Genomic DNA, 12347 nt, shown 5'->3' on the forward strand with positions numbered 1-12347 from the left:
ACTACAATTGATGACTATGTAATTTTATTTACCTCTTGGGCATCAATTGAGCTATTGATTCCACAGCAAATGTGCTTTGATTAATATCATGGCAGGATATGTTTGACAATAATTTCAAATTATTAGATTTTATTACATATTTAAAGTCTACAATTAACTGAGATTGTATGTATCTGATTTTAGCTTAGAGAGACAAATATATTGATATTTTTTCCAAGGACTATATCCTCTATGCTGCATAATTACCATGCACTATATAAAAACTATATACCTTTTTGGATGGTCTAGAACCGTGGTTGGCAAACCATGGCTCGAGAACCACATGTGGCTCTTTGGCTCCTTGAGTGTAACCCTTTGACAAAATACCACGTGCGGGCGCACACGTACAGTGCAACTGAAACTTCGTGGCCCATGCACAGAAGTCGGTATTTTGTGGAAGAGCTGGTATTTTGTTGAAGAGCCACTCTCAAGGGGCCAAAGAGCCACGGTTTGCCGAGCCGCATTTTTCCGACCACTGGTCTAGAATATGTTGTGATGCTCAGTGCTTATGTTTATGCTAAACAGGGTTAGAGTCATGAATGTAGAGATTAATATGCTTCATATATATTTGGAATGTAACACTCAGGCATATATACAGATTGAATCTTCTCTAGTTGAAAGAGTTTAATAGTTAAGGATTGGTTCCTTAGTGGTGAGCATTGTTATGTATGATGTTTATTTATGGGTGTGGCTGTGAGTGATCTGAAAAATCATGGAAAGAGAAATATTTCCAGGGGAAACTTAATTTCTTAAACATTTTTTGAAAATGTATTTTATTTTTTCACTTTTACATGAAACTAAAATGTATAACCTGTCTTTGCACATGTAGAATTATTCAAGAACAACAATAAAAAGAAAACTATCATGAAAATACAGTGATATTTAAATGTGCTCAGTGGAACATGAACCTAGTCAGGTTTTCATGATTTAACAGTTCTAACCTCAAAGACTCTGGTTAGCTTGCATTTTTTAGACTAATGAGTTTATCCCAGCTAGTGAGGAAAATGGTTAAAGTGTACCAGCTGTAAATTGGTACAAAGCACTAAAAGGGACATTAGCTTCTAATCAGATTCTAACAGTTCATTAAACCTGCCTTTCTAGGATGCTCTTTGTCTTTTCCCCTCCTTTGCAAAGCATCTTCTTCCCTTTTTCTCTGGACAGGATCTCCTCCCGGGTAGGAAGCAATGTCAACTCATCCTTCATTGTCTACCCACCAAACAGCCTAGCAGTGGTTGGCAAACTCATTAGTCAACAGAGCCAAATATCAACAATACAACAATTGAAATTTCTTTTGAGAGCCAAATTTTTTAAACTTAAACTATATAGGTAGGTACATTGTTATTAACTTAATTAGGGTACTCCTAAGGCTTAGAAAGAGCCACACTCAAGGGCACAAAGAGCCGCATGTGGCTCACTAGCTGCCGTTTGCCGACCAAGGGCTAGGGGATGCTTTGCTACTGTAGATTCCTGGCTGCTGAGCAAGGCAGGGGGAGTTGAGGGCTGGTCTTTGCTGGAAGGCTTTCCTGAGACTGGATGGTGGCAAGCCAGGCTGGCTGCTTCCAACCACAGAAGCAAGTGACACACTAGAATGTGAGATCCATGCCTGATATTTAAACAACTCACCAGCCTCCATTAATGGATTTTAAGCTAGGAACAAATTAACTGAGCTTGCCAGTATTACCAAAGTTCCTTCTGCTCTAAGCTATCTATTAGGATGTAAAATCTCTAAAATTATGGACCAGTTAAAAGCAAAGATTAAAAAACAGTATCCTGCCTATTTTAATAATACTGTACATTTCTAAGAAAAGAACATAGCAGTCATTTATTTTCTTTTTATTACTTAATAGACTAGGTACTGTGGAATTTTTTAAAATGTTCTTTAGTTAACTCTGGGATAAATTTGCTTTTCCTTCTTGTTGATTTTTCATAGCAAATATTTGGGATAAGAGATCCCATACATTTTATTTCTTAGAATATTTTTCTTAAACAAAAAGAGGAGTCAAGAAATAGGAGAAATAATTAGAGTTCACTATACTGCACTCTGTTGGTATTATTTAGTGATAAAAACATTTAATTTTTTGATTTATTGAAGTGGATGGTGTTCTTATTTAACTACATGATATAAAAGCAACTACTATATGAAAGATTAAAAATCTAAGGTTTAGAAATGGTATTAACCTTTATTACCAGGTAGGAAAAAATATTTATAAACAGTTTATAAATATTTATAAACTTTTTCTTTTAATAACACCATTTTAGTATCATATGATTACATTCTATAATTGAGCAAAGGAATCATTCTAAAAACTCAAATTTAGGCATTTCAGTTTTTTAGTTTAGTCAGTATACAAGGGTAAAATTGGCATTCTAAAGATGTTTTAAAACATGAGCTTGATTTTGGCCTTAAGCAAGTACTGATATGAGGCTTTCTGACTACCTTCATAGGTTATTGACTTCAGAAAATTCCCAAAGCAGTGAGAATGACTAGAAAATAACCTTGATTTAATCTTTTTATAAATAGAGTTTGAAATTCTATTGAATACAATAGAAATAAGGTTTTCCTTTCAAGAGGTGGCGAATTGAGCCTAACATATAGTGTAACAAAAACCAGATTATTCTTTAGTTATGACTTCAAATTAAACATTCACTCTTATCCAAGACTTATTATGTTAGTTGTTTTTAAAGATGTTTGGTGTTGTTGATATGTTAAAATTTTCATTTGATAAGAATTGCTATAATACCAAAATTCAATGTGTCTAGAACTATATTATTTTGTTTTTAATAATCTGAGACAATAATTTGAGACTATATAAACTATTTTTATCTATTTCCTCTTCTATGGATTTTTGTATGCAGTACAACCTCCAGAAGTAATGAAGAAAGAATCTTGCCTTCTATTTCCTTTCACTTTTGCAAAAGTGTGATGAATTGCCCCAGCTCCCTGTAAATTAATGTAAGGTTTCCTTACGCCGGTTTATTATAGTCTGACCTCCAACCCTGAGGTCAGAGAATCAGACTGATTAATTCAACTTCTTGGCCATTATTTCAAAGGAAAGTTCAGAATGAGCAGATAATTGGTTGTGCTGATATTCTCATTTAATTATGCTTCATTGTTAAAAAATTAGGTTAACTGTACTAAATGTACTACAGTGAAGGCGGGCTCTAACAGATGTCCTCTTTTGAATGCGTTAAAGCTGAATTTCCCTCTCTCTCTTTTTGATTCTCAGAATATCAACACTTCTGAAAACAGAATGTTAATGCTTGATGGGATGCCGGCAGTCAGAGTCAAAACAGAGCTTTTGGAATCTGAACAAGGGGTAAGCAGAAGTTTCTGACATCACCACCAACTCTGCTCTTTACAACAGTGACAGTCATTTCCAGAGCATCCTGAGGTTGGCAGGATTTTTCTTGTGTCTAAGCTTTATTCTCTTGAGTAAAATCACCTGAGACTATGGTTGATTCTCACCCATTTGCAACCTCAAATATTACTAATCTGGAAAAGATAACTTCCTGAAATTACAAAGTTTTAGTGACCTTCTAAGAACCATATGGCTTTATTTAAATCGGTGAATGTTTTGAAAAGCTAATAAAAATCCAAAGCGAAGAGGAAGTATTAAAAAAATAGAAAGGGAATATAACCTCAATGTCAAAATAGCTTGGTTCTTTCTTGTTAGGAAATTACGGCGTGGGGGTATGGGACTGTTACTGTTTGCTGGGTGGACTTCCCTTTTGACATTTGTATTTATCCTGTTTCATGCCATGAGAAGAGAGGACAGTGGATAAAATTGAGGTCACTGAGTTTGAAAAGAGCACAAAAGCAAAAGAAAGCTTATTTAACAGCGTATAGCCAAATTGACGAATTAATTTATGGCTACTAAAAATATAAAGGTTTAAGAGCACAGCTAGATTTCCTAAAAAGGATGTTGGAGACTTTACAATTGTTAACATTTATATCTTCACCATTTAAAATTACAAGAAGGGCAGTGTGATCACTTGCAGCACCGCTGACCACATTTTGTAATTTAAGCGAATGAGCATTTCTCCTGTATCTGAGTACACGCTACCCTCCTATCTTATGAAACCACCACCGCTGTGGCAGTACAGATGCCTGAAAAAACAACACATACATTACATAAATCCTTAATCTTATTAGTGTATCACTTATTCAAAAAATCAAAACTAAACATTTGCATTTTTTAAACAATCCAAATAGAATTTGAATATGAGTAAAATTTCACTGTTATAAAACTCAGCATGTATAAGTTCATCTGGGATCACATTCAATGGGATCACATTGGAACACTTTTGTACCAAAAGGATTTCTATGAGGACATCTGAAGGCATGGATCTGGATGGTAGCATTTACAGGGTTTCTCCAGTACCTTCCTCATTCCTGAGCAATATGTGGTAGGGTGTGTGACATCTCAGTACACATTCCCCTTCTTCGGTGTAAGCCTGTGTCTGAAACACACCACTGCCATGGAGAGGACATCATTTCACCTTTATGTTTGGTGTTGATGGTCATAGCTCTGAAATGAACTCTGTGGACTATGTTAACCCCAAATACAACTCCACAGTTCTGTGCATGACATTATGTGATGGATCATATAGTTCAACTTAGGCAGTAGAGCATCGTGGCAGCAAAGAGAATGTGGCAGTTATTAATATTACTAGAGGCCCGGTGCACGAAATTCGTGCATGGGAAGGGTATCCCTCAGCCCGGCCTGCACCCTCTCCAATCTGGGACATCCCTCTCACAATCTGGGACTGCTGGCTCCTAACCACTTGCTTGCCTGCCTGCCTGCCTGATTGCTGCCTAACTGCTTCCCTGCTGGCCTGATCGCTCCCAGCTGCCCTCCCCTGCCGGCCTGATTGCGCCCCTAACTGCTTGCTCCCCTGTGCCGGCCTGATTGCCCCTAACCGCCTCTGCCTTGGCCCCCGCCACCATGGCTTTGTTCTGAAGGAAGTCGGACGTCCAGAAGATGTCCGATCGACCTGGTCTAATTAGCATATTACCCTTTTATTAGTATAGATTTGTTCAGTATAGGTGAACCTTCAGAGAAAGCTATGTTTTTACCTAGGTTTTCTTTCCTGACTCATCAAATTAAACTCTGTAGCCTCCAAACTAAGTAGTTCTTACCTTTTTTGTTTAACCTAACGACAGGAAGATTTGTTTTATTTTTTGGAGTTCAGGTTTTGTTTTGTTTTTTAATCTAAATGCATTAGCTTCAGTTTAATGGAATATGTTTCTGCGAAACCCATATTTAAGTTGAACTAGTGATATTGACCGGGACATCTCGTTCAGAGAAGATAGTCTTTTTGCCACTGCAGATAAAAAAGTGAAAATGGTATATTTCACAATGTTTTTCTGTTTGTTTTGAGGTTTTTTTAAAGAGGAAGGTGAAGCTATTTTCTTTCCAATTATCTTTCAAGCCTTTCATTCTATCAAGGGAAAGGCTCCACTTTTTCCTTTTCTTTTTTTTTAAAGAGAGAGAAAGGGAGAGTAACAGAGAGTTAGAAACATCAATGAGAGAGAAATATGGATTAGCTGCCTCCTGCCTGCCCCCTACTTGAGATCCTGGCTGCAACATGGGCATGTTGCCCAGGAATTGAACCAGTGATCTTTCAGTGCATGGGACAACACTCAACCAACTGAGCCACACCAGCCAGGGCCACAATGTTGTTTTTGTATTTCGTAATACCTGTATTCTTCAACTGAATACCAGTAAATCCATTCAGGTCACACATGCTGGTAGAAGGCAAAAAAGTCACAGAAAATACTACCTGGGCCACTAGTCAAAGCCGGGAGAGTGTATTAGTGTCACCAGTCCTGGGACTCTTTAATGATATCTAAATACTACTCTCCCTAAAGTTTTAGTTTTCAGTGGTAAAGAAAGGTTTGTATGAAACATTTAGGTCCACAAAAAACAAAAGCCGATATTCCAAGAGTTTTTATAGTGTGAGTAAGACCCTCGTGCCACATTTATAAGAAGTATTTTTCTGTCCTCAAATAAGGAAAAGAAAAATTGTAGGCTCATAGGTTGTACTTAATGTTTGTTTATTAAAATCAAATTGCCTCCTTGTGAATGAGCTGATATTTTTATTTTAACCCTAATTTAGATTCTATATTTTAGGGGGAAGTAGAAACTTGATGTTATTCTTTTTCTTAAATTGTTGTGTACTTTTAAAAATATATAACAGATATTTCATTCTGTTTTACATTAAAGCTTCAGGAAAAGCAGCCAGCAGTGTTTAACAAAAGGTATTAAGACATACTTACAGAATTCAATAACTCATACTTAGTCATTTATAATACTTTAAATCAACTCTTCTGGAGGTTGGAGATAAAATCTGGAATTTTAGTAGAAGTTCATTTTGGTCACTTTACTAGAGTTTTCCATTGTTGATAAAGGGATGGATAACATACTATATAATTTCAGATTCTCCAAACTATTTTTAGATAAGGAGTGCTAGAATTCTGAAGATTTTTTTATTTCAGTTTCACAGGACTCATTTACTGTTAAGGCTGGTTGAAATTTGCTTCTTCATAAGAAAATGTAAACAGTGGTGTGATTAATCACATCTGCGATTATGATTTTGGCAAAAGATGAGACATGTTAATTACAATGAACAAAAAGTTGTAGAAATGTATCTGTGGGTCACAACAATGGATGAGAAAGCCTGAAGCTGGTATATTGGCTGGATTCTGAAATGATTCCGGGAAACCTAGTTTTGGGACTCTGTTTATAGGACATGGGCATTAACCTCCAGTCTTTTGGGGAAGAAAAGTTAGTCTGCTTGTCAGGCTACAAGCAGCATTGTAGAGATTTGTTCCTTTACATGGACCTCATGTTTCCATGTACCATGAAGTCATGTTTGTTCTCTCCTTCATGCTATAAATAGTCCCGTAGGTCTCCTGCTGTCAGCTGGTCTCTACGTGTCCCCCGCTCCTCCAGGACCTTGTGCGCATGTTTTAGAGATTAGAAAAAGCCTGAAATGGGCCTAGGTTAGCCACTCTGCTTGTGTATGTGGTCATGTTTCTTCCATCAGGTTGTAAGCGCTGAAAGGGCAAGAACTATTTCTTATATTTTTCTGGTAGTTCCTGGCAGATGGTCAGTGCTCAGTAGATACTTGTGTTATTCAACTTTTCCAGGCATTACAATTGGCATGATGAAAACTATGGAAGCAGTCAAAACTAGTTTTGAACCTGCTCCTACTACCTATTAGGCTTGTTGTGAACATAAAAATTAAAACTGGAGATATTGGAAATACACATTCTTATTGGTGGCACGGGTCTTCATCTTGCATCCATGGGACCTGGATAGATGATATGCTGGCATGTTGAGCCCAGTTCTGTGTCCCGTCCTTCTGTTTGACATTCTGATTCTTGCATCCTTAGTTGTGTGATACCTAAGGAGATCATTATTGCAGTCTCCTGAAGTGCGACTTCAGTTTTCTTCAGGCTTGTTGGTAATACAGTCAGTACATGCTGTTAAGCCATCCGTGGGAAGGGCATGTACTCGGTGATACACTTCAGGGCCACAGCAAGGAGTGTCAGAATGACTCTGTGACCTTGGTGCTTGTATCCTGCTGTTACAAGAACTTCCCAAGTGCTGTCAGCCCTTGGATGTTCTGACATGTTATTAAGAAAGGACTGAGGCAGGTGGAAGAGTCCTGGAACTATTACACACAGAGCAAAGGCAGTGTGCAGAGTAAGGGCACTGCCCTGAGACTTGAAACGTGATTCTATCCTGGCCCTGCAGTTTACAGGCTTGAATGACTTTGGGAAGTTACTTCATATCTCTAGGCCTCTAGGTCCTTCTGTGTGCAGGGAGAGGAGGCCTTCCCAGGTTCAGTCTGGCATTCTCTGGTTCTGGTGAGGGGCAAGGGGTGCGAGGAAGGATGTCTAATTATGAGTTTAACGATCCTGCTGCAATGAAGCTACCTGTGTGTGGAAGTGGAAATGCATAGACTCTAAAGTGAGACGGGCCTGAGCTCCATGCCTGGTCAGCAGAGTGCTAGCGGGGCAGGTCACAGTGGGGCTTTGTCTGCTTATTCTCCTCGGCTGCGAACTGCCCAGCCTCCCAAGAGCCTCTGCATATGATGGTGCTGACTAAATGTCCTCTTTTCGGAAAAATACAGGAATAGAAAGGGCTCCGTTGCTTCCGTTTCCATTGCTGCAGTTTTCATAAGGCATTTAGTAAAGATTTTAGCATCTGTGTTAGTTCATAATTTAAAACTAGATTTAAGGAAAACCTCAAGTTGGAGTTATGTCTTATTTGAGTTTTTATTTAAGTACTAGAGGCCCGGTGCACAAAAATTTGTGCACTCGGGGGGGAGTGGGGAGTCCCTCAGCCCGGCCTGTGCCCTCTCACAGTCTGGGACCCCTCAGGAGATAATGACCTGCTGGCTTAGTCCTGCTCCTGGGTGGCAGAGGGCAGGCCTAATCCCTAGGTGCAGCCCCCGGTCGGGCTCAGAGCAGGGCCGATTGGGGAGTTGGGGCACCACCCCCTGTCATGCACAGAGCAGGGCGGATTGAGAGGTTGCGATGCCACCCTCAGTCACGCTCAGGGTAGGGCTGATTGGGGGGTTGGGGCACTGCCCCTGTCACACTCAAGGCAGGGTTGATGGGGAGGTTGCGGCACCACCCCCTGTCACGCACAGAGCAGGGCCGATCAGGGGGTTGGGGAGCTCCCCCTTTGCTGGGGTCCGGCCCCAGCGGGTCCAGGGGTCCCCAAAGGTGTGGACGGAGTCGGCGAAGAAGGAATGACATGGAGGCAGTGTTCAGTTGATCAGCAGCCTAGCCAGGATCTCCAGCCAGGATCTCCAGCCAAGTTCTGGTTTGGATCTCCAGAGAGGTTCTGCTTTGGATCTCCAGCCAGGTTCTGTGTCCATGTTCTCTTGCTAGGTTCTCCAGGTTCTCCAGCCAGGTTCTGTAGCCATGTTCCCTCGCTAGGTTCTTCAGCCAGGTTCTGTCCAGGTTCTCCAGCCAGGTTTAGTCACCAGGTTCTAGTCAGGTTCTCTTGCCAATTTCTGTAGTCAGGTTCAGTCCAGGATCTTTTGCCATGTTCTCTCCAGCGAAGTTCTTCTGTCTGTGTAGGTTCTGTCTTCTAAGTTCTGTCTTCTAAGTTCTGTGTTCTAAGTTCTGTGTTCTAAGTTCTGTGTTCTAAGTTCTGTGTCTTGCTGTCTTGTTACATCTGTATTTATACCAGTTGATTCAATCCTATCAATCTCTATTACAAAGGTTAGGGCGTTTCTTATCTCCATTCCAAGGAGTAAAGATTATGTAGCTTAAGCATGATTGTTCATAGTTAAAGTGATTAATTACCCACCTGGCACTTAGTTAAGAGGTTTTATTCCCTCCCTAACTTCAGGGGAAAATCCCTACCTGGGGAAACAACCTTTCTCAGAGACCTTGGTTAAAACACATAGTTCCAAGAAGGTGAGCAAACATATTAAGAACAGTATGCCATATATGCCAGGTCCCTTGAAATAGCAAGGAAGGACCGGCTCCCGGCACCCCCTGTCACGCACAGAGCAGCATCAATCAGGGGGTTGGGGAGCTCCCCCCGTCACTCACAGAGCAGGGCCCATCAGGGCGTTGAGGAGCTCCCCTCTGTCACTCACAGAGTAGGGCCGATAGGGGAGTTGGGGCACTGCCCCCTGTCACACACACAGCAGGGCCGATCAGGGGGTTGGGGCGCCACCCTCTATCACCCACTGAGCAGGGCTGATCAGGGGGTTGGGGCGCTGCCACTCTCACACTCAGGGCAGGGCCGATGGGGAGGTTATGGCTCTACTCTGTCACACACAGAGCAGGGCCCGTGGGGGGTGGGGGCGTTGGGGCGCCGCACCCTGTCACACACAGAGCCGCAGGGCAATCAGGGGGTTGGGGAGCTCCCCCCTATCAGGCACAGAGCAGGGCCGATCAGGGGATTGGGGCACCTTCCCCTGTCAGGAACAGAGCAAGGCCGATAGGGATGTTGTGGCTCCACCTTCTGTCACACACAGAGCTGCAGTGCGATCAGGGGGTTTGGGCGCTGCTCCCTGTCACGCTGATCCCAGTGCCGGGTGGCCTCGCGGCTCCACTGATCCCGGTGCTGGGAGGCATATTACCCTTTTACTATATAGAATAGAGGCCTGGTGCATGGGTGGGGGCTGGCTGGTTTGCCCTGAAGGTTGTCCCGGATCAGGGTGGGGGTCCCCACTGGGGTGCCTGGCCAGCCTGGATGAGGGGATGATGGCTGTTTGCAGCTGGTCACACACCCTTCAGGGTGGGGGTCCCCACTGGGGTGCCTGGTCAGTCTGGGTGAGGGTCTGAGGGCTATTTTCACGCTGGCAGGTGACGGAAGCTCCCAACTGCTCCTTTTTTTCTTTTATTTTTATTTTGGGCCAGCTTTAGCTCTGGCTCCAGCTCTGAGGCCTCTGCTGCTGAAAGAAGGTATCTGGTTTGTTTGGGTTCTATAATCAAAACAATGTATAACTCCAGCTCTGAGATCCCAGCTCGCTGAAAGCTGGTTTCTGGGGTTTTGTTTAGCTTCTATATTTGTTACAATGTTTCTTAAACTGCAGGCTCAGAGGCCAGCAAGGCAGGCGGGGAACGTCGGCTTCCTCCGTCACTGAAGCAAGCAAGCCTCATGTTAGTTTCAAGCTGCCTGGCTGCCGGCCGCCATCTTGGCTGGCAGTTAATTTGCATATCTCGCTGATTAGCCAATGGGAAGGGTAGCGGTCGTATGCCAATTACCATGTTTCTCTTTTATTAGATAGGATATCTGGAGATATACTTTACATTCTGATTAGATTTAATCTTGTGATAGACAAAATACTGAAGCCAGAAATCAATTATTAAATGGGCATAAACATGACTTAAGATTTTGGTGTGAAAATGGCATTTGGCCACAAATTTTTAAAAAGGAGTTTTTAGTTCATACCCTTTAAATGTGCTTATTGATATATTTACAGATGAAATGGTTAAATGTCTGCGACTTGGTGCAGAATAAATGGAAGGAAGAATGGAGGGGGACAGAAACAAGACTGGTCATGATTTCGCCATTATCAAAGCTGGGTGATGGGTACAAGGCGAGACTTGTTTAAGTGTTCCGCCTAATATTTTGTATAAGTTTGAAATTCGTTATGTAACATGTTTAAAAAAAGAAAAGAGCTCTCTAAATAAAAGTATCTGTTTTTAAAAAATCATAGTTGCAGAGTTGTCATGGGGAGACATGAAAGAAACCTTCCTCAGTCACCCTCACTGTTTTCCAAGGCCCAAGAAATCTGCCATAAGTGGGAGCCAACCTGAGTCCCCCCACCAACCAGAGCAGGGTGGAAGCCCTTGCTTTACTTTGTCTCTCTTCTCTTGCAGAGGCAGGTATACATACTGTGATCCTGTGATCCTTGGGCCTTGGGCCTGTGGATAGAGAGTGGTGGCAGTAGTGGGACAGGGAAGGAGGGAGACAATGAGGGAGGTAGGGAGGGAAGGGGGAGAGAGAGAGAGAGAGAGAGAGAGAGAGAGAGAGAGAGAGAGAGATTGAGAGATTGGTGGTTTTGCAGATTTTAAGTGCTCCCAGCAGTCAGTAATTACGTGGTAAAAGACCCCTCTGTGTTCATTCAGGGAGAGAGTCCATTGTCTCTGCGACAGCCACATAGCTGGGAAGGGTAGAGGTATGGTAGCAGACAGGTATAGGTTCACTTGTATTCTTCATGGCTTACTAGCAGAAAATACCAGCCCTAGTAAGACCAGAGGTCCCTCTGAGCTCCCTAACTTTAGTGGAGCGGTTTTCAACCTGTGGTTCGAGACCCCTTTGGGGGTCGAACGACCCTTTCACAAGGGTCGCCTAAGACCATCGGAAAACATATATAATTACATATTGTTTTTGTGATTAATCACTATGTTTTAATTATGTTCAATGTGTAACAGTGAAATTGGGGGTCACCACAACATGAGGAATTGTATTAAAGGGTCGCGGCATTAGGAAGGTTGAGAACCACTGCTTTAGTGGGAGGATCTTTTCCCCTGAGGCAGCTTAGAGTAACTTCTGTAGGACATTCCTAACAAGGTGATGAGGCCATTTCTATATTACAAAGAACTGACTGGCACCTTTAAGCCAACTCTATTGTAACTTCCGTAAGAGCAGAGCTTGTACTTTATGTTTCTTCTTATTCCTCATCATCCCAGTGCGAGGAGTTCATAGATAGGGAGGGCTCAATAAATAGCAATTGATTCAGATGCCATTTATTGTGACAAACAGTGTCACATTGTAGAAATGAGAGGATTTTGAGATAGGTGTTATTTTGGAAAAGACCCCAAT

The 12347-nt window shown here is 42.0% G+C and overlaps 1 protein-coding gene across 14 annotated transcripts in view; it reads left to right on the forward strand.

Moving 5' to 3' along the window:
- Positions 1–12347, forward strand: part of KLF12 (Kruppel like factor 12) — a 446590-nt gene that overhangs the window by 203450 nt on the left and 230793 nt on the right. For 13 of the 14 annotated variants that reach the window (XM_036302000.1, XM_036302007.1, XM_036302009.1 and 10 more), the window contains one exon: positions 3267–3356. In XM_036302000.1, the coding sequence (XP_036157893.1) occupies positions 3267–3356 (90 nt within the window). Of the gene's footprint in view, positions 1–2936; positions 2993–3266; positions 3357–12347 lie in introns of those variants that run through there. The other variant, XM_036302015.1, reaches the window with a different exon arrangement.

This window comes from Myotis myotis, unplaced genomic scaffold, assembly GCF_014108235.1.
Source record: "Myotis myotis isolate mMyoMyo1 unplaced genomic scaffold, mMyoMyo1.p scaffold_m19_p_3, whole genome shotgun sequence".
In the NCBI taxonomy this organism is placed as follows: Eukaryota; Metazoa; Chordata; class Mammalia; order Chiroptera; family Vespertilionidae; genus Myotis; species Myotis myotis.